General features: G+C 34.6%; 2 protein-coding genes across 2 annotated transcripts in view; one reads left to right on the forward strand and one right to left on the reverse strand.

Moving 5' to 3' along the window:
• The window catches only part of DMD (dystrophin), a 2,686,579-nt gene that overhangs the window by 2,298,055 nt on the left and 361,093 nt on the right, over nucleotides 1-27,431 (reverse strand). The window lies entirely within an intron of this gene.
• On the forward strand, nucleotides 21,931-22,950 carry LOC125999360 (casein kinase I-like). The gene is made up of 2 exons (XM_049767431.1): nucleotides 21,931-22,384; nucleotides 22,460-22,950. The coding sequence occupies exons 1-2, from the start codon at nucleotides 21,931-21,933 to the stop codon at nucleotides 22,948-22,950; spliced, it is 945 nt and encodes a 314-aa protein (XP_049623388.1).

Genomic DNA, 27,431 nt, shown 5'->3' on the forward strand with positions numbered 1-27,431 from the left:
TACAGCCAACTCTGGTTTAATTACTGGTTGACTGAGGAACCCAGAGATAATATCTGAGCCAAAAAAATGCTTGTAAGCAACACCAAGTATGACACAAATAAGGTAAAAATATTTTTAAATAAAGATATTAGGAACCTGAATGAGAGGATGATATTACAAATGTAGAAACTTAAAATTAGGCTGAAAAACAGCTAAATCTTAGTTTATCTATGTCCCTTAAATCATATTGACTAACTATGATCTAGTGAAGTTACTAAAATTATTCTATACTAATCTTTAAAAAAGCATGTCATACTTACTTAACCATTTGTTTTTTAAAAATATTAGTGTGGCAACATTTTGGCTCCTACTAATTTTTGCATTTTTCTGAAAGTCCATTAAAATGAACACATTATTCATTAAATAATAAAATGATAGGAGGTTAAATGATAGTATAGCAGCTAGGGAATGTGGCTTGCACACAGCTGACCCAGGTTTGATCCCTGGCATTCCATAAGGTCCCCCAAGCCTGCCACGGGTGATTTTTGAGTGAAGAGAAATGAGTAACCCAGAGCACTGCGGAGTTAGCCAAAAAATATAATTATCACTGAAAGCAAGAATGAGAGTAAGCTGAAGACTAGGAGGCTGTGAAATTTCCTTATATATGGAAGATTATGGAGAGTATTGTGCTGAGTGAAATGAGTCATAGGGAGAAGAATATACATAGATTTATCACATCCATTTGTGAAAGATAAAATATAGTGTGATGTAATATCCAGACACAATAGAGACTATTGTCTCTATTGCCAGGAAAATAAATACAATGCAAGATGCTTGCCACAAATAGCGAGGGAGTGGATTTAGGGCAGAGAAGGGACAACTCTGACAATGTGAGTTGTAAATGATCACTCTGGACAAGAACTGGGGGCTGAAAAGAGATAAAATGATGTTCACGATACCCTTTCAGTAACAATATTGCAAACCACAATAGTGTCTAAAAGAAAGTGAAAGAAATATAGGAAAAAAGGGAGAAAGAACATAAGATTAAAAACAAGCAAGCAACAAAGCAAGCTAGAAGAATGAAAATGAGAGAAAGAAAAAAAAGAAGAAAAAGAAGATACAAAGAAAAAGGAAAGTAAGAAGAAAAAGAAAGACAGAAAGAACAAAAGAATGAAAGAAAGAAGGTAAAAAGGAAAGGAGGAAGAAGAAGTAGAAGAAGAAGAAGAAGAAGAAGAAGAAGAAGAAGAAGAAGAAGAAGAAGAAGAAGAAGAAGAAGAAGAAGAAGAAGAAATAGAAGAAGAAGAAGAAGAAGATATGCAATCTGTCATAAACACAGGCAGGAGAGTGGGCAGTGGGGAGGACAGGAGGCAAACTGGGAAACATTATGGCAAATGTGCAGTCTTGAAAGGTACACATTTTATGACTGAAATTCAATCATTAACAACTTTGTAACTGTGTATTTTATGGTGATTCAATTAAACGACTTATTTATAAGTTGTACAACAAAACATCAAAGGATGCTTGTGAAAATACAGATTTTGTACATATTGCAAAAGATATCGAAGACATCTAATTTATAAACAGGACAGAAAACACAGACACACTTATAAGAAGTTAGATTAATGTCTTCAAAGAAGGCTCACACTTTGACAAATACAGTGCTTCACCATGCTCCAGGGATTGTCAAGGGAGGACAGGATGCTTAGAGGATGTACAATGGGAGAAGTGAGTTCTTAGAGGAGCTGAAGATCTGCTGGGATTCTTTTGAAAGCTCCCTGAAGAAGCAATACCATACTTTGACATGAAGGATGAAAGAGAATTTGAGAGCAGTGCAATGTCTTAAAAGACTGAGATCACTGAAATTTAAAGAGGGAGTGAGAGAAGGAAGGAAAAATCAAAAGGGGAAGATAAGCTAAAGGCAGTGCTTCACAGCTCCTGGCAAGTATTTAAACATTAACTGTCCAGCAATAGACAGTTACTGAAAATTGTTTATTCTACTTTATCACTATTCAACCTTTAGTCTACTTTCTAGTTTGAAAACACAGCTCAGAAATTTATGTTGGCTGGGTCAGTTGTAATAAGGATAGGCAAATGAAGATTTTCTGCACAAATAAATGCTATTAGAAGTCCTATAAAGGGGCTGGGAAGGTGGCGCTAGAGGTAAGGTGTCTGCCTTACAAGCGCTAGCCAAGGAACGGACCGCGGTTCGATCCCCCGGCGTCCCATATGGTCCCCCCAAGCCAGGGGCGATTTCTGAGCGCATCGCCAGGAGTAACCCCTGAGCGTCAAACGGGTGTGGCCCAAAAACAAAAAAACAAAACAAAACAAACAAAAAAAATAAGTCCTATAAAATTTGCACTAACCATAATCTTTTAACCTAGTCTCTACCACCATTATAACTGAGGCAGCATGAATGCTGCTTTCTAAAACTCGCACACCTGCTCAATCCCATGTCTTTCTTCAGAATGCAAATGAACAATTACACATCATTCCATAATTTTACCTCATTTACCTACTTAGCATTTATCATGAAGGCTGGAAAGATAGCCCAATGATCTGAAACCATTCCCTGTATACATTCGGATGATCAGGTACCACTGAGCACTGCTCTATTGAGCACTCTGGGAGTAACTCCCGAGTACAGGGCCAATAATAGCCCTAAGAACAAACCAGGTATGACCCTCTAAACAAACAAACAAATAAATATAGATCATGTGTTTAAAATAAAGATGGAGTTTTTGGGATTAATAATTATTTATACCACTCAGGTTCATATCCAAATAAGTCAGAGATGTTGAACTCAGAAGCGTAGAAGTGAAACTGTTTTCTTTACTTATACAAAAGCTGATATTATTAAGTATGAATTAAATGATTTTCTCTGTCTGGTATTAAATATTTCATCTAATGACATTCACTCATAGCCTAAACAAGTCTCAAACCTTTCCACTATGTTGGAAATCCTTACACAAAATACAGCATGGGGAAATAACCCTAAAGTACATGGTACTGAGTAACACATGCTCAATTTCTCCTGTAAAGATTATTCTTGCTTCCTTAATCAGAATGTGCTAAGGGATGAAGTAAAGTGCAGTATCATGATACCAATATAGTTCTCTTCAAAGCTGGATATTTCAAGAAAGATTTAAGGAGAGCCAGCACATTTAATGACACATACATTAAGATACTGTCTTAATTGCTAATAGTCTTTATAGTTTGCTAGTCCAAACTCCCTGATATTTCTCAGAGTAAATCATTTTTTTCAGTTGTATGCTTGTGCTGCACAAATCAACTGCTGCCTGTTTATTTAACCCTGGTATTAAAATTGACTGATTTTCCCATTCATCTTTTCCCAACTCATGAGGTGACCATTTTTATTTGAATTCATTTTGGATAATTTTAATTTTATGTGGCTCACAATTCATAGCCAGATTAACTAATATGCTAACTTGTCTCTAAATAATATTTATGGATTCTTAAATATTTTCTTTCTGATAATTAATTTTTTGCTAATAATCTTTGTACTAGTCATCTACATTGACAAAAACTTTATTATAATTCTCTCAGCATTTAGGAAAAAATGGTCGTATAAAATCTCAGTTATCATGGCATGACTGTTTAAAACATTTGCCTAAAGTGCAAATAATTGTTTTTACTATAATTAAATGTTTTAAAATACCACAGTGTTTAATAAAGTCTAAAATGTAGTGATCTACAAGATAAATCCCATAATGATTAAAATATATTGTCATTTGAAAATACTACACATAATAGTGCTAATACATGTGTGTGGAGGGAGAGTGATGATTTTCTCAATATTTGACCACTGAAGCAAAATGCAGAACAAAATAGAATAAGCCAAAGTCTGAAAATATTTTAAATTTCTTAGATTTTTTTGATATACTATGACAAAGCTTAGGAAATTTTACTAAGTGGACTCATCTGTGAACTCAGAATTAGTAGAAGAGAGTTTAATATGATTTAAAAAAATATTTTTTGGCAAGTACTCAATAATGCTTGGGGCCACCATGGCTATATCTGGCAGATCTCCAAAGACCATGATCAAAACCAGGGTACTGTGCATGAAGGCATATACTCTAGCCCTTTGAGCTATCTCCTAGGCCCAATAAAATTATTTGGCAAGGAACATGAAATAAAGGACTATTCAGATAAAGTTTTAATTAAAAATATTCTGGTAAGGAAGAAATTGTGTTCCCTCTCATAAGAAAAAAATCAGCCACCTTTTTTATTTCTATAATAGAAATACTAAGATAATAAGCAAGATACTAATCAAAACATATTATTGATTTTACAAGTTAAGTAACTGATAAAAAAAACTAGCTAGTTTTTACAGAAACTTCGATATAAAAATAAGTTCCCCACACACTATTTAAATGCTTGGTGGAAATTACTATAAGATTTTGCTCACACATTCTTGTAAGAGCTCATGTATTGTCAGAATAATCAACCAAGTACTGTGACTAGCAACTTTTAAGAATTCAGTAACTATGGGTTAAGTTACTCATGATATTTTGTCTGACATTACCAGGACTTTGACAGAGTTACTGTTGTACCAATGTCACCCCCACTCCACATTCACAGACATAGACACACACTCACACACATCTCATTTAGTACTCTGGAAGGTTGGCGGCCAAAATCACATCCTAGCCACCACTACCATTTCTGCAGAGGCCTGTCCATAGACTTCCTTTATTTTCAAAAGAGATGTAACCAAGCCATGAAAAAAATTACGGGTACATTGGCCTTGCCCTGAAAAATGGGCAAACGCAGGAGAAGAGGTGGGCCAAGTTTCCACCTTTTGGAAGCCTCAACAGCTGCACTCAACACCCAAAATTGTCACTCCACAATGGCCCAAATTCAACATTTAATGAATGATTTCTGCAAAGATGCCTAAATGACTAAAATTCAGAACACTTGAGATCAGCAGGACTTTATTGGAGTGATTACAGGCACCTTCCTCTTCCTTCTTGTACTTCCTGAAAGCCTGGGAGTCAAAACTACGCCCTCAAATGCCTTAATAACAGCCAAAGATGTCAGAATTCCTGGATTGTTAGGCTTCATAAGAGGCCATGCAAAGATTCCAAAATTTTTAATACTGATATCTCAGTAGGGATACACCGATTTAGACAACCACATGGAATCTAAGCACCTATATTCAGAAGCAAAACAAATAGCAGAAAGATAGTGGTGGCGGGAATGTTGCACTGGTGAAGGGGGGATATTCAGTACCTTTATATAACTAAAACCAAACTACAAATATGCTTGTAATCATGATGCTTAAATATATTTATAAAACAAAAAAAGATCAACTAGCCACACATAACTTAGTTAAACCTTTTGACAATGATTTAATCACATCATTTTAAGATATAATAATTTTAATAAATTTTAATTCACTTTAAATAATCTCATTATCCGTTGCCTATAAAGAGGCAATATAAAATATATTATTTAGTGCCTGCCAAGAAGGTAGGCTTGAAAATGAATTGGAATCAGAGGAAAATGGTAGAGAAAATTTTACACTTGAGGTTCGATTGGTGTTCGAACATGAAATGGCAGAAACAAATATATTATGAGTAACCATGAAAGAAATGGTCTTTAGAAAAAAGTAATTTATCATAAAAATAATGCCTCAGACCTATTTATTGCTGTTGCTCCTCATTAAATAAGAACAAAATCTGATACTAACAAAATAACTCTGAAAATGTTAATAAAATAAAGAGAAATTGTGGAAGAAAGCAGTTGCTGCATAGCATATACTTCAATTGATGGAAGGTGACCGAGCTCCAATTCCCATGCCTTCCAGTTAGCATTAGAAGATAATCCCAATAAGCTCATTACTTTTCTAAATTCAACAGGAATCGCAGAAACATCAGAGAAATTTGATTTCATTTAGAGTACTCTGGGAAGATTTGATTCAGAGATCTTCCAGTAGAATTTACCAAGGCAAACACTCTCCACTACTGATATGTTTAAGTTTCATCTTCTAACTACAGATAACAATGGATTGATCAAACGCGATACAATTAAATCTGCACTTGTACATGTATACAAATACAGACATGCGTACAAGTAAAATCAAGTAAAATCTTAGGTTATCAAATACAATTGATAGATTGTATCAGTGATATTTTCTGGTACTAGATTCTTGCAAAATTTCATATTGGTGAGACTGGGTAAGAGGAAAAGAGGTTTCCTTACTTATAATTCTTAATAAAAAGGTTAATGGCAAGGACCAGAGAGTTAGTACAGCAAATAAGGCATTTGTCTTGTTTGATGCTGACCCAAATGCTATCTCTGAAACCCAATATGGTGCCCTGAACACTACCATGAGTTTTACCTGAGTGCAAAGCAAGGAATAAGCCCTGGGCATCATTGGGTGTGGCCCAAAACAAAACAAAGGTCAATTAGAGTTTATTTTGATTGTACTTTCTGTTTTAATTTTGCTAAGTGGTTGTGTTTATTTTATTCTAAGGATAATCCCACTTCGTTTCTACTATGAATGAGTTAAAATTAGAAGGATCTCATATTAGAAGAATATCATAATGTTCTTTGCTGTTAACTAAGTTATTTGAATAGACATTAGAGATCTAAAGAGATCTCAAAGTACCTTTTCCTTTTCCTTCTAAAGTAATTAAATGCTTTTTTAAAAACTGGCATTAGTTATTTCTGAAAGCTAAACTATTGAAATCATTAAAAGGAAAACTTGAGCCATATGAGTACAAATATTTTTAAATCATCTCATTAGAAATCAATAAATTTGTTCTTAGGAAAGGCAGAGTAAGAAGAGAGACAGTGACAACCAATCATTAAAGGCACTTAGGTAGCATGACTGTGAGATATTATTTAACCTTTGGATATAAATAAATATTCCCTATGGATAAAAAAGTTGAAGTTATTGGAGAACATAATTTTAAAGTAGTTAGTGTTAAAATATGTGAAGCCCTTAGTTCAATGTCATCTTATGTAGGCATGGCCCCAAAGAGCTACTAGTATTCTTACCATAGATCATCAATTATTTTTAGTAAAATTTGTATGACTAATGGAGGTACCACTTTAAATCTACTATAACTTAAGGGGCTGCTTCTCACTGGAAACCTTTTAAATACTGCTCTATCATCCTTGTTGCTAGCATTTACACCATGTACTGCTTGTATAATTAACTCCATGAATAAAGAAATAACCTTCCTCTTTTCTTTACTAGCTTTTTTAATAGCAACGCTTCAGGTCTTTTACCCCAAACATTTGAATTGTCACTTAATTTTCAACCTTCCAACATTTAATTGAAATATGTGGAATATAATTAAAAAGGTACCCATAGGGCTACTAGTTCTGAAAACTAGTGATATGTGAATGAAGGGAGTATGCTTAATTTCATTTTCATGCTTTGGTAGCTTTTATCTTGCATTGATAAAAAAAATCCTAAGCTCTATATCTGCGTAAGACAAAATCCTCTCAGTTTACATATAGGTATATAAATATATATATATATATATGTGTTTAGGCTTTTATGGTATACACAAAAACAGTTATACAAAACTGTAGTTATTAAATTTGCATAATTTAAGGCTTCACTTAACATGAGTCTCATGTATACTCTGATGGTATTTTTAAACAAAGCTAGACAGGATTTCCTAAATTTTGAAGTATAAAATATATTTTATTAATTTCAATAATAGGACACAACCATGTATAGTTTATTAAAAAGATAGGTTATTAAAAGAACTGATTATTGTGATCTTTTGAGGAAGTTTTAATTTTATTTCATAAGTGACGACATTCACTCTGACGTCCTACCATAATACAAAGCTTTCTTTGTAAGAGAAATGAAAAGCACATTGAGAACCCAAAGTTTCTTTCTAAGAAGTTTTCTAGCCTCTTGGGGAAAATACTTGGAAAATCAAGATTGCTATTATAATCTTCAGATTTAAGATGGAGAAAATCATTGGAAATATAATAGTTCAGCCTAATGAAGATGCAATTCAGCCAGGACTGTGGCAAAAAACTGTTATGTTGCTAATGGCACACTATTGGCAGACTTACCAATAGGCAGATACTAAGCCAGAAAAAATAGCCCCCTCTTATTGGTTTTTGAAACCTCATGAAGGTCAAATGCTATATATGGTGTCCTTACTACAAAACGTATCAGTCATTTGTTGTCAAATTACTGAGGTTGTTAGGAATACAGAATTAATATTGTAAGATCTAAGCCTAAAAATATGTCCAGAGATCATCTAGCATTCATTCCTCTGGCATATCATAAGAGGGAAACTGTGGAATAATTATTTTTGAGCTTTATAACATTTGTGGTTTTTCTTTTCTGTGCCTCATCTTCCCTATATATAAGGTAGAGATTTTAGTTTATCAAATTGTCATTTTAAAGGTAAAAGTGAACGTAAGCATACTTAAGTGTACTTAATATGATGTATTAATAAGTGTAGTTAAATATACTTAATATGGTGCCAAGCACTTAGTACTCTTCAAATATCAGAAATTGTATTTTTATTACTATGCCAGGTTGCACCTGTATTATTCTCAATATATTCAATATAAATATTATTGAAACAGTAGTCATTTTGGTTTGAGGCTACACCAAAGAAGCTACCCTTGATGTGTTTGATGGCTAGTGGGTCTAGGGATCAAAACTGTGCCCCTGGCATGCAAAGCATAAGTCTGTTGAAATTTTTCTCCAGTATTTATAAAAAAAATTTGAGAAAAGCAAATTCATAGGCCAGAGTGATGTACAGAGGATTGTGCTTTACCAGCAGTGATCCCTGAATGTTGAGCCAGGAATAAGCCATGAGAAGTGCAGAGTGAGGCCCCCAAACAAAATAAATAAAAGCTTATTCAGACATCACTTTCTTTAGGTTTATAATGGATCAGTTATTTAAATATCTATTTCATGTTAATTTCTCTTCTATAGAAAAATACTGTATTATTTTATCATAATTCATAAATTTAAGAGGTAATAAAATTTTCTTTTCTTTATTTCTTTTTTTTTTTGGATTTTGGGTCACACCCAGCAGCACTCAGGGTTTACTCCTGGCTCTATGCTCAGAAATCGCTCCTGGCAGGCTCAGGGGGCCATATGGGATGCTGGGATTGAAACCACCGTCCTTCTGCTTGCAAAGCAAACGCCCTACCTCCATGCTATCTCTCTGGCCTCAATAAAAATTTTTCAAAGAAAAAAATAACATCATTCTAAAGAGCTCTCTTTAAGATAGCCAGATCAACTTTAATGCAGATCATAAATTACACACAACTCAAATCATAACATAACGTAACTCAAATCGTAACGTAATAAGAAATCAATGAAATAACACCACATGCCAAAAAGAGCAAAAACATCATTGAAGACTCTTTTGACATCTAGGCATTGGAGATTTCTGTCTATGTTTTCCTCAATGTACATCTAAAAATATTTATGCAACCCATTATTCATTGCAGTACTCAGTACAAAAACTAAAAATGGGAATCAACCTATATATTCAAAGATAGATAATGTGATATATTATAGTACATACATATAACACATACTATACTATACATATACATATAGTATGAATACTTTACAGCTATAAGAAATGATGCAGTTATACAATTTTTGCAACATGGGTGAAACTGGTAAATACATTAAATGAAGTAATCCTGAAGAATGAAAGATAATCATAGGATTATATCACTTATATGTAGTATTTAGAATAACTGTGTGAAGAAATGCAATGGTTTAAACTGGATTGTTGAGAACAATCTAGGTCCCAGAGTACAGTGAAGAGAAGGAAAAAATTGATTAAAAGAAAAGAAATGATGTGAAATAATGGATCAAGGGCCAAGGAGGTTGCATTGGTGCATTGGAGGTGTTAAGAAAGGATGGGATTAATTTTACAAGTCACAAATTCAACAACACTGAAAGCATGAGATCCAAAGTTTAACAACCACAATGAAAAATGTGCCTATTACAATGGCAGGCTGGGGCAGGGGATGATGGCATGGAATTGATACTGGTAATAGGGAAGTTGACACTGATGGTGGAGTTGGTGGTAAATTATTGTATGCCTAAAACTCAACTATGAATAACTTTATAAATCACACTGAATTAAATTAAAATAAAAAAACAGTGTTATCAGAGACTTGAGGGAAAGGAACAATCCCCACTATTGACTTGTTTTAGCTTCATTGAAAAACAGCATGGAAACTTCTTAAAAAGTGAGATATTGTCTCCAATATGGCTAAATAATTCTACTTCTTGGCATCTACTGCAAGGTTCCAAAAACATTATTTCAGGAAGCTTGTACTGCTTCCTTTGGTGGATCTATAGTCAAAACAACCAAGTTCTGTAAACAAACCAAGACTAGAAAGAAGATTGTATTAGCTTATTGAAGTCAGACTGCTAGGGAAAAATAGAGAATATGAAAAAAATGTAGCAAGAGAATAAGAGATGGCCAATAACAATAAAACATTAGATAGGCCTACAGAACTGAGTTTGGTAATGGGGTGGAGTGTGGATGGAAATGATCAATGGGAACCTTGAGATATGAGTGGGGGATACTGATAGTGATTCTGGCTGTACTGATAGAACATTGTGTGCCTGAAACTCTATTATTAAACATACTGTAAATAAATATGCTAAATAAAAACTGGAAAAGGAGAAAATTAAAATTATTTTATTAGTTGCAGAGGGGCAGTTAAAATACAACCAGATATTCCCAGAACTTACTCTGAGTTCTGTGCTTGGGGTTCATTTCTGGCAGTACTTAGAGGAGACTAGGGGTTGAATGAGAGGCTGCTGCATGCAAGGCAAGTGCCTTATCCTTGTATTATCTCTCAGAACCTAAATTATTTTGATCTGTTTTGGAACTTTCCAGTAGTTCTGGGTGCCAGCAGATTATACCATGCATACTCAGGAAGCTATACAACATTTAGGATCAAAAATGGCACCCTGTACATGCCAGGCATGAGTTCTCAATTTGGTGATAACTCCCCAAACCACCAACTCAAAAACCCAGTGACTCACACAAGCAAAGCAAATGATTTACCACTGAGTAATAGCTCCTTCCATACTCTACAATTCAAATTTTAAAACAACTTCAGCAGAGACATTTTATCATAATCCTATGACATAAACTATCTGAATAATGAAAATTAAGGAAATAACCACTGCTTCAGTTGCTTTTGTCTATTCATTTATATAATTAAAATTGAAACACATTATCAGTGAATCATATTTCAAAAAAACAGTAATGATTAATTCAAGTGGCTAAATGATTAGGTATCCAAATTAAAAAAATGTGTTTTGTTATTTTAGTGACATAAAACTGCTTTATATTCCTCATAAAATATATATATTCCTCAATTTAAGTGAACTGATTGAAAGAACACAGGAAATAGGACTGCACTTATTTTAATTACTATTGCTTATTTGTAATATTAAGTAATATTTCTGAAATGTCTAATATGCCTGTGAATATCTACTGGTATTATATAGATCTGGTATCAATCTGTGGAAAGCTGCTTCTGATATCATTATGTCTATCACTATGAAATGCAAGGCTATTTAAGATCAATGATTGTTCTGTGACCAAAAGGAAGTAGGAAGGCTAAGGGTTCAAGATGGTTTTCATGTTTTGCTCTATCTGAAATATGCAGGGAAAACCAATTATATGAACAACACCTGTTTGACATGACACCAACTTGCCTAATCTAGTAAGACTTGGACATCAATGGTCTAGTCAGTTGAATCAAAAGGTGTCTTCAAAGCCCAAGTCAATGCCAGACTGAGAAGAAACTCCTTGGCTTATATTCTGATTGAATGATTTATAATCCTGGAATGTCTTTTATCTGGAGGATCTTTTCAAATAATCCTTTCACCATTTATTATTGATGTGTGTGCAAACATTACTGGCATTTAGAAACCAGATAGTCACACACCAATCATAGAAGTCAGATAAAACAAAGGTATGCAGAGTGAGGCACTGTTGGAAAGTTACATTTTTGGTATTCACTTTCCCATCTAAGTATACATTGTTTTATTGTCTTTATTTTCCACTTGAAGCACGCAAAGTCTCCTTCTGTTATTTCAATACCATTGTCTAAAGGAAATTATTTCCTTCATTCCCTTTTATAGAAAATAAAGTTCCCTCCAATAGCATACTTCTATTTTGTTAATTTCAGAATCTGTCATGATCTCTTTCACACATGAACAAAATCTCTTTGCTGCTTCTCTTGGTAGTGATTGTTAAAATATCACACTTAAATGCATTCTTTAGGACAAGGCATGACTTATATGAATTAAAGGGCAGAAGAGGGTATACCTTCCTAAATTTCGTATCAACCACATAACTTGAAAACCCTAAATCACATAAATTATTTTTCTTAAGAAAAATTAAATGCCTTATTTCTTAAGGTCAATAAAGCAGCATAGATATGCTTGTCTCTGTGTATAGTATATACATATATATACATACATATATATATGTGTGTGTGTGTATGTGTGTGTGTAATCACAGTGAATGTAAGTATTTCAACCTGAGGTTTTGTGGAAGAAAATATCAGACCTCAAAATTCAGGAACCAATATTCCTCAGTATTAATTTCTTGTGAGCTAAAAGTAAAATGACAGCAGTCAAAAATCCGTTCTTGAATCTGAGTGATACCCATTGTCTATGCAGTTATTCACTGAGTTGAGCAGCTTTTTAAAAATTACTTACAACATATAACTTTCCAAAGGACCAGTTGAAGAGCTGGAGATAGGATGAAAGCTTGGAGATCATTTCAAAATAATCTAGGAATTTCTTTACCATATATCCAAAATCGAGAAAAAAATGGAGCTTACTATATTTGTCCAACTGGTAAACTTGCTTTTTGAACTTAAAACAACTAGCTCCCTATCACATCCATCTGTGCACATCACTGCAGGCTGTTGGGTCAGCCACACAGCTCATAGATTCCCCCTGGGAAAAGCTAATTCTAGAATCCCTTTAAAGTTTGAGTACTTTCAGCATGAGATATTGATGTCCTTGTTAGATTGTATAACACGTAGAAGGAAGGCTCATGGTTTACTGAAGGACATATACAATACATGTGTTATGTTATGACTGTGTCTCCATAATAGATTTCAATTATTTCTGTAGAGGAGAGGGGCAAATGTTCATTTTTTCATATTTTATCTTGATCAATACTTTTGTTTTGCTTGGAAACCAAAGACAACCATATAGAATAAAATTCATGATACAACTACAATAACTTTCACAAAGAACTATGTTTAAACTAATCATTTAAAATTATTTAAAATTTATGTTTGCTAAATATCAGTATTTTGCATTTAAAAATATCTTAAATGCACCATACCAGATAGCTTAAATAAAACTGTCACACATTAGGGAAACTTTCAAGAATGTGTTGGTGTAATTTAAGACGAACTAATGAATAGGAATAAAGTGGGCCAAAATATTCTGTTGAATACAACAATATATACCAGAGTAGGGTGTGATAAAGTTTTATTTTTATGGATTTGAAAGAAGTTAAAAACTCACTTGGGACTACAGCCTATGTGTAACATGGTCATTTCTAGCTTATGGCAATAAAAACTTTATAGCACCCTAGTTCAGAACATATGTCAAAAAGAGGAAAAAACAAAAATTAAAATGAAATGTGACAAAACATCATAAAACAGCTCTTATTTCCTTTTGTCTAAATATCAGAACTCACTTCTATTTTGGAATTTCAAGTTTTAAAATTTTAACTAAAGAACCATGATTTACAAATTTATTTATAGTTGAGTTTTAGGCATACAATATTCCATATCAATTCCACCACCAATGTCAACTTCCCTAAATTAGTGTTCCCATGGTCCATGCTACATCTCTCACACCTTTTACCACCCTGATAGACACATTAGAAAGTTTTGTGGTTGTAGTTTAGATCTCAAGCTTTTGTTGGGTCTGTCCTCTAGATAAATAGCTATACCATGCTCATATCACCAGTGAAATGAAAGCCTGATCCTTGTTTCCCCCATTATTTCCATTTTAAATCTACTTTCGTTCTGTCTTGATTTCATTCTATCTCTGTTCTCCTCCATGTACTCATGGGTTAAAGAGTGATCTAGGTATCCCCCATTACTACATTTTATTTCCATTTACACTTACAGATAATACATATTAGTGATTTTGTTGTGTTTTGGGCTTCCTGTCTTCACATCAAGTAGCAATCTGAAGAACCACTAATGATTAATATAAAAGTAAATGTGTAAAAAATGAACTGCACTGATCAGATTGTTGTTAATGCTACATATTTCAAAAACTGTCACACTTGTCATGAAATTAATAAGAGAAGCACAATTCCTGCAGCTTAATACTGATTTGTTTGACCTTCATACAAAATAGTGAAGTCCAAAACATTTTCCGTACAAATTATCTTTATATAATGCATTCATTTTACAGAAAAAAATGGTGTGTCTTTACAATAAAATCTCAATGTTTTTGAAAGAATATAATTATAGTATTTTAAACGAATACTTTTTTAATTATCAGGAAGTTGCCAGTGTTAGATTTAGAGGCATATTTTCCGACTTAGTTTTTTGCCTGCAGATGGAAATTATTTTACGTAAATAGTGCCTGATTAGACTTTAGTTTATTAGTATTAATTAGTTGCATTTTGCTACTTGGACAACTTGAATAACTGGTGTTCTTCTAATTCTCACTTCATTTTCTTAGCCATAGGGCTAGAATCTAATTAATCCTATTATTAATAATTGTCTAATTTTTAGCTATTCTATTTCATAGCTCAGGGGTTTTACAACCATATAAATTAAGAGAAGTTGCATTAATATATATTTGTTTTTATATTAACTAGGTAACTGAAATATTATTGCACATAGTAATCTAAGTAGTTAATTGATGGGCTCATTGTCATTCATGTAATTATCAAAATGCCCAATAAAATGCCCAATGAAAATCGTATAGTTAATTGCTAAGTGTTCACTAAATTGTTGACTTCTTCTACACTTGTTAGACATAAATAAAATTATTTGAAGCAGTTGTTTTCCGCTCAACCAAATATTCTGAAAATTAAAATATCTTCTCATGCACACATATCTAGCAGAGTGCAACTCTGAAAGAAAAATATTTCCAACCGAAGCGATGATATAAGAAAAGAAATGGATAAAAGATAAACTCCCTGAATGATAAATCTATTTCATTAGCCTGTATTAGAAACTGAGAAGATAATGTTTCAGATTAATCTGGAAATGGATTCATTGTATCCCTCAGCTTCTTTTCCCTTAATGAAGAAGATATAGCGGTCATCAAGGAATGTTAACCCCAAATAGTGAGCGTAATTAAGGAAAAGTTGATAAACGTTTGGTTTAAATTTTTCAGGCATATAATAAGCTATCATTACAAAGAATTACTTGCAGAAGGTCAAGTTACAAAAAAGTCATTTTATTTGAAATGATTCCTAATTGCAAGCACCTAAACTATGATAAAATCATATTGCTTAGATTCCTGTTTAGCATACGTATCGTATGTACAATTTAGTACTGTACATAGCTAGCAAAAAGGCACTCCAACTTTGAATCAATGTTTAAAAACTACTATCATTGAGAATATCTATAGTAGAGTGTGAGTCCTATATGGTTCCAGAAGTGATCCCAAAGTGCAGAGCCAGAAGTAACTCCTAAACACTGCTGGGTGTGAGCCCACAACCAAAATGAAGAACAGCAAAAATAATAACAACAAAAATAAAAACAAAAAAAATATCTGTTTTAAGGGCCAGAGAGATAGCACAGCAGATAAGACACTTCCCTAGAATCAGGTTGACCTGGAATTAGTACTTACTGCTGCATATATGGCTCTGAGCACAACACAACTGATCCTTGAGTGCAGAGCCAGGATTAATCCCTAAGCAGGTGAGGGCCAAAACACAAAACAAGCAAACAAAAAAATCATCATCAACAAAACATGTTTATGTTACTATATTATGTTATGTTAGTTTACCTCATGATGTTAATCAATTTTGTCCCTTGAATAAATTCTTACAATAAAAAAATCATGTTTAAAATGTTTAAAAGCTTTTTTTTAAGTTCTTAGGTTATTTTTTCCTACTCTGCAGAAGCCTGTGTTTTTCTTGAACGTATACTCCTCTCTTTTAATTTCTTAAAATACAAATATTTTCTATACAAAAATTAAAATAATTCACAGAAGACTGAAATCTCTTAGAACATTTAAATTTAACAAAGAGAAAGCTTATGTTCCTGTTGCTAACACACACAATAGTTGTGATAATGGAAAGGTAACAAGAATGTACATCTTCATTCTCTAAGCCAAGCTTCATTCAAGAAAAGATAAGAACAGAATACTTCAAAGTTTATGTAGCAACCCTGATTTGAGACCATTTTGAGCTTCCAGATCACAGAGATATTATTATTGTTAAAATTTAATTTTTCTTTCATCATAATAAAATTGATAAAATGTAACAGTATACAGATATAGTATATTTTTTCTTATTTACTTTTCTTCTTCACAAAAATAGGTAACATTTTTTCCTTGCAAATTATATTGTCTTTAACGTTTAAATTCAGTTTAGAGTACTTGGCCAGTATGTGACCAACTCATGTTAGGTCTCTGGCAACCCATATGTCCCACAGGCCATTCTAGAAGGAACACCTGAGTGCAAAATCATAAGTCAGCCCTAAATACTACAGGGTATGGCTCCAAAACAAGCAAATTTTTCATTTATTTATTTTTGTAATTTTTAATTTTTAATTATGAGAACAAAGATGCAAAGAAAGAGGACAAGGTAAAGTTACAGTGGAAGGACAATCACCCATAAACAGAATTCTCAGAAATTCCCTTTCTGATATCCGAACTTTGAACTTTCAGCCAAAGAATATTAAGAAAAATAAAACAGAACCCATGTACAATTAGTTTGTCCCACAAGTCCCCAGATTGTAATACATATTATTTCTTAGCATCACACAAAGCAATCTAAAGCCATAAAACTTAGTAAGAATTATAGCTGTCAAAGAAAATACACATAAAGTATTCAAAAGACATATGTGTCCATTTTATATCTTTTGAAATAATAGTTGGTGGTTGTTAAAGCCAATGCACGACTTTGGTCTGTGATTAGGACTGTGCAGTACTGAAGTTAAAAAGAGTAAATGTGTGGTATAATGGTTGTGGGTGAGAGAGTTAAGGAGTAATAATGAGCTTTGTAGGGGTGTGCAAAAGGGCAGAATTTGTTGGGGAGAAGGTCGGTCTTGGTGCCTAACAAGTTAAGAACTGAGGTTAAAGAGGGTTAATTAAGGAGAAGCTAACAAATCTGGATTGGGAGATGAGGGAGTAGAAGGGCTCTGGTGTGGGGGAGGGGAAATATATCTGAGGGGCTATATAAATTGTATAGCTGAATTGTCTATGGATTAGGCTTGGAGTCAGAGAGGACCACTGTGTAGGAAGTCATGTCTACATATACACTGATTTTAAGAGACTTATTTGAATTTTGTCCTCCAAATCTAGAGCATTCCATTTTTTACTTAGAAACAATCAAGAATTAAGAACATTTTTGGGTGAAGTTAAAAAGTATATATATCATGCGGGCGCATTTGCGCCCGCACGCCTTTGAAAATGAATAATAGTAATAAAAGAACCCCTGAATGGGGTCCAGTATGCATACAACAGGAGTTTGTTTTTCCAACCCTTCCCCCAAGGTCCGATTTACCAGGCCCAGCCCTGAAGCCCAGTCTGGCGTGGGGGGATCTCAGTCCCCTGGACTAAGTGGTCCGCCCAGGGGGCCTATGGCTAGTTGTCCTGCTCAGAGCCCCCAACATACCAGTGGAAGACACCCAGAAGTCCTGGCATGTGGAGTCTTCTGAGTGCAGCCCCTGCCTCTGTAGTTTGTATATGCATAGGGGAGGGGTTTCTCTCCCACACTCTCCCCCCAGGGCCCGATTTTCATTTTTAAAAATTTTATTGATTGATTGATTGGTTTCTGGGTCACATCTAGCTGCGCTCAGGGGTCATTCCCAACTCTGCACTCAGAATTGCCCCTGGCAGGCTCAGAGACAATATGGGATGCCGGGAATAAAACTGGGTCTCTCCTGGGTCAGCTGCATGCAAGGCAAACATCCCACCACTGTACTATCTCTATGGCCCCCAAATTTTCCATTTATATCAAGGAAAAAATTAAGCATTTTAGTAAATACAAATTAAATTGATATTCATTATATATTTAGGTAATGTTTATATTTTAAAACATAAATTGTCTGGGGCCATGTAGCAAGTCAGCCCCTGAAGAGGTTGACTGATGGTGGGATGGAGGATGAGGCCTTTTTCTTCCAGCTTGGAGCACGCGTCTGCCACCCTGTCTAGCCCACGGTTCTGAGATGAAACGGTGGGTAAACAGCTCGCAGACAGTCAGGCTCGTGGAAATATTCACTTTATTCGGAGGACAAAACTGAAGTCCAAAGACTCAGCTTCAGTTCCAGCAAAAATGCCTCGGCCTTCCACAGACCCTTGTTTTTATACCCAAGAAGAGTCAGGTACCACCCAATAGTGGGATCAGATACCAACCAATGGTGGAAGCAGAATCAGGTCCCACCCTAGGGTGGGGGCAGAATGCCAGGTCACACCCTAAGGTAGGGCACAATCACCAATCAGGTTAGGGTGAGTAACATAGTAATCCCCTAAAATATTTACATACACAACAATACCCTAGCAAAATCTACCCTAGCAATTCAGATTTACTACAATAAAGGTGTACATTATTAATATTTTTAAGTGCTATAGGTGTGATTCTCTAGGAAAGAAATCCACAAAAAAGTGTTTTCAAGGAAGTTCTGAGAAGATAGTTTCCCTGGAAGGGGATTAAGTATTCAGGGTTGATCAAAGTGACGTGAACTCCAGCACAGTTTCAAGCAAACCTAAAACCCAGCCCATGAACAAACCTAAAAGAACTCTTCAGAATTGCCTGGCAATTAGTAAAGAGCCTGGACATTTGTAACCTAGCAATAACTAGTCATTACATTAAGTTCTGTGGACTTAGAATGCAACAGAACTCTATCTGAAGCAATTTTTAGAAAAGGCTTATCATTATCACATGTCGACTATTTACCAAGAAGCTAGGAAGAGAAGAGAAAATAGCCATTTTAAGCAGAATCTTGGTAATATCAGTATTTTTATACCAGAGCTTCTGCTTCTTTAAAAAAAACTTAAGGCAATGTGGTTAACAATACTGTTCTTGATAGAATTTCATATATGCAATGTTCCAACACCAGACCTTCCACCGGTGTGTATCCCTTAATTATTTTCCCATCAATTAACCCGGTGATTTTAGTTCTATAGACCAGTTCTTGGGTTATGTTTGTTGCTTTCGGTTGCTCCGGTAATGTTTCCTTACATCTAATAGATGAAAGAAAATGTTTTGTATCGATGCCTCTCCTTGAGACAAACTTCAATCAATATAGTACTTCAAATGTATCATTTCATCTTTTTTCATATTTAAGTACATACCGGAATTTCTTACATTTTTTTCCACTTTTTATGTAACTTGTAGGTTCCCAAACATGGGAATGGCCTACCATTCTCTCTTCAAAAATCACATGGCGCTCCCCACGCTAGAAATCTAATTTGGGGGGGTTTTATGGATCACACCCAGCAAAGCTCAGTTGTTACTCCTGGCTCTGAGCTCAGAAATTATGCATAGCAGGCTAGGAGACCATAGGAGATGCTGGGGATCTAACCAAAGTTGACTACATGCAAGGCAAATACCCTCCCCACTATGCCATATCTCTGGCACCAAAATCTACCTTCTTTAAGCGAACAAATTGCATCTCAGTTGCAACTCATCTTACTACTAGAACATCCTTGGATGTTCTAAGTTCCCTCAGGGGCAATATTGCTCACTTAGTTACACTGCAGGAAACTGAACTTTATTTCGTTTCATGTATAGCACAATTTGCTGTTGCTCCAAAGCCATTCCAAATTGTTTCAACATGGGGCCGGAGCAATAGAACAGTGGCAGGGCATTCGCCTTGCATGCAGTTGACCCAGGACGGACCCAGGTTTTATCCCGGCATCCCCAAGCCTGCCAGAAGCGATTTCTGAGTGCAAAGCCAGGAGTAACCTCTGAGCACCACCAGGTGTGGCCCGGCAAAACAAACAAACAAAAACCAAACTGTTTCAGCTATTTTTCTTTACATGTATAGTATTAATTAAAGTATGATAAATACAAGTTTTGTGTTTTTCTGGTTAAAATATTTTATTTAGGAGCATGATAGTACAACAGGTAGAGCCATTGCCTCACACAAGGTTTGATCCCCAGCACCCCATATGTTTCTTTGAGCACTTCCAGGAGTGATTCCTTAGTACAGAGTCAGGAATACTCTGAGCGCTGATGAGTGTGAATGACCCTCCAAACTAAAATACCCAAAACAAAAATTTTGTATTTATATTTTTGTTTACAGAATTTTAGATAATGAGAAAAATTAAGCAACAATAAATTAAATTCTTCATAATAAAGTATCATTGATTCAAATATAATAATAATGGATTTCTCTTTGCTAACTTGTGGAATAAATTGTCTAAGAGAGGTTTTAGAAGAGTAAAGGTTGCAAACAAATATATAAGCAAGAAATTACATTATTTCAGATAGATGGAGTATATAGAACCATTTATAAACATATTGAATTAGGATGACTACTTGATTTGATAGTGCAAAAGGCAAAATTCAATCCATGGGAGTAGAAGTGCTACTAATTCTGGACTCCAATAGCTTTTTAGGAATATCTTGGATTAATATCTGACAACACAATTCCAGAATTTATCTCTAGTTTTTTTCAGCTTTATCACATTTTCTCTATCACAATTATACTATCAAAGTGTTTACTTTCAAAACTGCGCATGCAGTTGTATTTTTTTCCGTTAATGATCAGACATAACCTATAAACTAGAAGCAGAACTAGTCGTCTTTGAGGATGAGGCTTGGGCCTGTAGAAAAGCGCATGTGTGGTGAATAGTGGGTTTTCTTACGCATGCGCAGTTGTATTTTTTTCCGTTATCACTCATTTTGGTACGGTTGATCTGACGTAACCTACAAACCGGAAGCAGAACTAGTCGTCTTTGACGATGAGGCTTGGGCCTGTAGAAAAGCGCATGTGTGGTGAATAGTGGGTTTTCTTACGCATGCGCAGTTGTATTTTTTTCCGTTATCACTCATTTTGGTACGGTTGATCTGACGTAACCTACAAACCGGAAGCAGAACTAGTCGTCTTTGACGATGAGGCTTGGGCCTGTAGAAAAGTGCACGTGGGGTGAATAGTGGGTTTTATTACGCATGCGCAGTTGTACTTTTTTCCGTTAACTTATCACTCATTTTGGTACGGTTGATCGGACGGACGGTGAGTGCACATTGGCAAACCATTTCCTGGTACCAGTTCAGAACTTTTATAGTAAGTCTTCAGAAATAATACTGGTAATCATTTTTTCTACTGTACTTTGCTTTGTGAAGTGACTCTCTGGGGCTTGGGGGAGTACTTTTGGTTAGCTGGAAAATAGAGTGCCATGGTGATGATGTCAGTAACTCTTCCGTTCTTGAATTTTTATTTTGCAGAAGCTAGGCAAAGCGGCTGCTGCCCACAATTAAGTGGCGGACTCTTGTAACCTCGAGAAAAAAAAAAACTGCAACCGGTTCTGGGGAGGAACTGATCAAGCTCCCATTAACTAAAACTTATCAAAACTCTTGAGAGTTTTGCCACCCTCTTCGTGCCACCCTCTTCGGTACTTTTTAGTTAAGTTAAGTTAAGTTTAGTTAAGTTTAGTTAAGTTCGTGCCACCCTCTTCGGTACTTTTTAGTTAAGCAACCCCAGAGGCGGCTTCTCCTACAGTATTCCTAGTAGCTGAGTTGACCCCAGCTGTTATATTTCTTGTGTGCTATGGAAATGGCAGCCACTAAAGACAGAAGATATGGAACTATTATTGGAGGGAAATATAAACTATTAAAAATGCTTGGTTCTGGCTCCTTTGGAGAGGTTTATTGTGCCATTGACATCACTAACGACAATGAAGTGGCAGTGAAATTAGAATCTAAGAGAACCAAGTACCCCCAGTTGTTAAAGGAAAGTAAAATCTACCAGCTTCTCCAGGGGGGCATTGGTTTTCCTCGTCTGTTGTGGTATGGCGAGGAAAAACATCAGAATGCATTGGCCATGGACCTTCTTGGACCCAGCTTAGAAGATTTCTTCAATATCTGCTCAAAAAAGTTCTCTATGAAAACGATACTTATGTTAGCTGATCAGATGATAAGTAGACTTGAATATCTGCATAGTAAGGATTTCATACACAGAGACATTAAGCCAGAAAACTTCCTAATGGGTCCTAGCCGCTACCTCTCTAATTTTTGTAAGGACACTCAGAAGAGGAAAAGGAGCAAGGTAAATTCTCCAGATCAGCCTTACTCAAAATTTAGCCAATTATATCTTGTGGATTTGGGTTTGGCAAAGAAGTACAGAGAAAAATCAAAACAACATATACCTTGTAGAGAAGTTCAATATCTAGTTGGTACTGCCCTATATGCTAGCATTAATACTCACTGTGGTACTGAACAAAGTCGCCGAGATGACTTGGAGGCATTAGGATATGTTTTGATATATTTTAATGGAAACAGTCTGCCATGGCAAGGATTAGTGGCTGCCTCAATGAAACAAAAGTGGGATCGTATTAAAGAAAAGAAGATTGAAATTCCCATTGAAGATTTGTGTAAAGACATTCCTAAAGAATTTGCCATATACTTAAACTATTGTCGTGAGTTGGGTTTTGAAGAAACCCCAGATTACGAGTATCTTAGACAACTATTCCAGAGTCTTTTCCAAAACTTGAATTATAAATATGACAACATTTATGACTGGACTTCAATGCCAATGTGTAATGTGCAGGAAAACCAACCTCTCGCTGGGAATTAAGCTGATGAGACAACTTACAAGTAAGTAAGTTTCTTAGGTATGAATCACAACAAAAGAATTCTAGGATGTATGGGCAGGAGGGAGGCACAAGCGGTAAGGTGTCTGCCTTGCACACACTAACTTAGGACAGACCGCAGTTCGATCCCCCTGCGTCCCATATGTTCCCCCAAGCCAGGAGCGATTTCTGAGCACAGAGCCAGGAGTAACCCCTGAGCATCACTAGGTGTGGCCCAAAATCCAAAAAAAAAAAATAAGTTATAGCATGTAATTAGAACATATTTGCTTTTACCAAACGTAAAAGTCTTATTTCATACATCAAGAGGTTGTAGATAATCATTTTCTTGGTATAAATAATATAATTTCAGCATAACTTAGTTCCACAACACTGGTAATATTGCACCTTCTGCTGTAGTATCAAACTATATAAGGAAAATTTGTGTCTTGTTTTCTGTTGTGTGGTTTCAAATGGAAAAGCTATGTTTATGGTTGAGATGCACAAATTGGTAGATAAGTGGCATTTGCCAGCTTTATTCTTAATTGTTTATTTTGAAATAATATATTTTAAATCTCATTTCAGAACTATGGAGACAGACTTCAACCATCTTGTGACAGTTGAAAATGCTCAAACCAAGCCTTTCTTTGAAGTTCATCCATCCCTAGAATTTGCAAGTTGTTCATTTAAGACATTCTTTAAATCGTTGATTTTTTGTCTATAGGCCAGTTGCATGCAGATACTGTGATACTGCTTCAGAAAAATATGCATAAACAATCTTCAGTCACAGTTATGCTAGTTGTCTTGTTCACAGTTGTGCATTGTTAAATTTAATCTATCTTTCTTAAAGTTTTCAATTTCTTTAAATCATTCTTAAACTGGTTTCTTATTTGTAAGCCAGTGATTAGTGACAAAGACTTTAGTAACTGCTTCAGAACTGCATGAACAATTTTCACCTATAAATGTAGTGGTTTTAAATATTCACAGTCATGCATTCTTAAGATGTACCTAACACTAGAACTTGTACTTTGTTCCCTTAAAGCATTAAAGTTAAGATGGTTCTATTTTTTTGCTTTGTTTTAATACAGCTGATGTGTTATCAACAAAAATATTTCAGTACCTCATTCAGAGAACTGTGTGAACTGTCTTCGTCCATAGTTATAATGATAATAAATAATCCCAGTTGTGCATTTTTAAATTTTAGATATTTCTGTAATTTGAAGTTTATTTTTTTGAAACATTCTTTAAATGTAGGTTTCTTGTTTATAAGTCAGCATTACAAGGACAACCAATGACTCCACCACTGCTTCAGAAGAACTTCATGAATAGTTTTTGTCTGCAGTTCTGTTGGTTGTTAATGCTCACAATATTAATTCTTTAGTTCATTTATACCTGAAGTTAAGTATGACTTCTTTCTTGTAAGCTGCTTATTAGTAAACAAGCAGACTTCATTGCTTGCTTCAAAGAACTGTACAACCAGTATTCTGCCAGTTGCGATGATCATGAATTCTTATAAATGTTCATCGTTAAAGGTTCATTTATTCTAATAATTTGATATCTTTTCATTTGGATTATTCTTTAAATAATCAAAGTGACCAGTGCTTGTTTCAGAACACCACATAGTTTTAGTTTATTTACAAATGTTTTAAATTTTCACAATTGTACATTTTTAAGATTTATCCATCTCTGCAGCTTGCTAGTTTTGAATGAGAAACATATAGTAGCTGACTCCTTTTGAGCCCATAAGATGATAGTAAACAGAGATTCTAATGTCCAGAAACCTGAAATACCATCTACGTACCTGTGTTAGAAATAACAGTTTTTAAAGTGAAGACAGGTTATCCTTAGGAATAAACATTAAGTATAAAATGTTACCATATTTTAAAAGAATTTAACACCTTACATCTGAAATATGTTTGCTGCTTAGTGGTTTTCATTTTACACCTGAGTTTCCAGGTGCACATACAAAATCATCACTTCAAAATCACGTGGCTCGTTTGAAATTCATCTATTCCATTAGAAAATTTCACAGAGAAATTTAGAAAACATCTTTGGTTCAGTATGATTTCAGAATTACACCTTTTTTATAACAGACGATTTAAAGCTATTTGTTACATGATTTTTCTTTGAAAAGTATTTTATAGATTTAGTGCTGCATCTTGTTTTGTATTTTTAAAAGTTTTTGAAGGGGAAAGACATTTGTTTACTTTCAAATGACTGAAAGACATAATATCTACAAGCACAATTTTTTTTTTGAGGGGGACACACCTGGTGACGGTCAGGGTTTACTCCTGGCTGGGGGACCATATGGGACACCAAGAGATCGAACCGAGGTCCATCTTAGGCTAGTGTGTGCAAGGCAGACAACTTACTGCTTGTGCCACCACTCTAGCCCCTACAAGTACAATTTTGTAGACTTTATATTGTAATAACAGGAACAGCAGACCACACTGATATAATATAATAAATAATAATAATAATTATAGTGATACTAAAAATATGAATAAGAACAAATGCTTTAAATGATTTGTTACAATCCTTTTTCTTATTAATTGAACAGATTATTACTTATACTAGGAGAGAATCATATCAGGTGACATGCTTCAGTTCCCACCATTTTTTCAGCTGTGCTTCCACGCTCAATTTTAAATATGCTTTATTTACCTTTTCATACCCAAGAGAGTAGAAACTGTGTTGCTAATAATTTTCCAAATTGTGTGATTTATTCTTATAGCATGTCAGGATACACTAAATTAACTTCCATCTTAAAGTTCTGCCTATTTTGTGAATGAAATCATTTGTAAAACAGTCCAATCTGTAATTTGCATGTGTTTGATCAGATTTAGTTGTAAGTAAACATTACTTGGCAGAATTAATTTCATAGTTTCCACAGTTTTCCAATGTTAGAATTGATATACTGCTAAAAGATCCTTGATGTATATGTACTATCTACCTAGGCAGTTTAAGATATTTTATTTTTAAATAATAAACCCTTCAAAATTAGAGTATATTTGGTTATTTGTTATTGTTTTATTTTGCTTTGTGGCCCCTTTGCTGTGGGCCTTGCACGCTCCGGTCCTTCTCAGATTCCCGCGGCCTGACCCTGGGAGGGCGAGTTTCACGCAGAGCAGCATGCACACACAGGGCTGCCCGTCTTCCCTAGAGTATATTTGTTTCTATGTGATAATTTCCTGGTATTTGGATAATATTTCATAGCCATATGCTAAAAAAACCTTAAACCTCTATTTGTTCATATAAACTACTTTTACATTAATAATCTCAAATTGAGCTTCTATTACAAATAACTCCTGAGAATGCAAATATGTCAAATATTGAAGAGTAAAATAATTATCCTAACTCTACAACTCAACCCTATTGCATATATATTAATTGAAGAGGAAATTTAACATCACTGTCAAAGGTGATATAATATATGATTTTTACCTCACTGGTTATCAATTCACTGTGAAGTATTACTTAGCTTTTATTTGATATTAATTAACAATATAAAGTATAAAGTATTTTAAAGCAATATTGATTGCACTAATGGAAATTTTGAAATTTATATTATCAAATTAAGAGAGCTGATGTATTTGATGGGGATGTTGGTAAATATCACCTGAATTTTGTTTTCTACTCTTTGAGGTAGCTGTTTTATAAGATATCAATAAGTAATTATCCATGTGTTAATTTCTTTTATTTTTATGGCTTTTAAATATCTATGTACAGAACTATTGAGCCCTCAAAAGTGACAGAATAAGTAAAGCTTTTGGTTCAGTTCTCCAGAAAAAGACCTTGACACAAGGATTCCTATACAGGTTACTATTAAGGATATGCACATAAGGTAGACTAGATACAGAGGGGAGAGGAATAATGATGAAAGGGATAAAACCAATATGAATCTAGAGCCTGATACTACATAGCTGTTCTAGAAAATAAGTTGATTTCAAGGATTTTCCCTCACCTCTTCCCAGAAAATAAAACTTGTAATATAGAATCAGAAGTATACAGGCATCAAGGGTTTATGCAAAGTTGGATTAAAAGGGACAGTGATACCACAAGTATTGGGAATTAAGCAAAACCATTGCATCATTTCCTCCAAAAGTATGTAGGTACTATCTTTTGAGGGATGCCATGCATAAATATATTAACCATGCACAAAAACAGATTCAGATAGAAGATAAAAATATTCCCCTTAGGCATAGTCAGCTGTTAAATATACTTATGTATATGCACCTTCACTTCCTGCAACGCATATATAAGATTTACAAAAAATATGCTATAGTAATTTAATGGAGGTAAAGATCAGTAGTAAGGAACTTCTAGAAACATGTAATGGACACAATAAATTAAGTGGTTTAAATTATTGGTTCCATTTTTTGTTTTTTGTTTTTTTTTTGTTTGTTTTTTTGGTTTTTGGGCCACACCCGGTAACGCTCAGGGGTTACTCCTGGCTATGCGCTCAGAAGTTGCTCCTGGCTTGGGGAAC

This window comes from Suncus etruscus, chromosome X (assembly GCF_024139225.1).
Source record: "Suncus etruscus isolate mSunEtr1 chromosome X, mSunEtr1.pri.cur, whole genome shotgun sequence".
Taxonomy (NCBI): Eukaryota; Metazoa; Chordata; class Mammalia; order Eulipotyphla; family Soricidae; genus Suncus; species Suncus etruscus.

Excerpts from the sequence above, each read along its gene's own strand:
- LOC125999360 (XM_049767431.1), top strand. The coding sequence starts at position 21,931 with ATGGCAGCCACTAAAGACAGAAGATATGGAACTATTATTGGAGGGAAA. Across the intron at positions 22,385-22,459 it reads TCCTAGCCGCTACCTCTCTA|AATTATATCTTGTGGATTTG; the intron begins ATTTTTGTAAGG and ends CAAAATTTAGCC.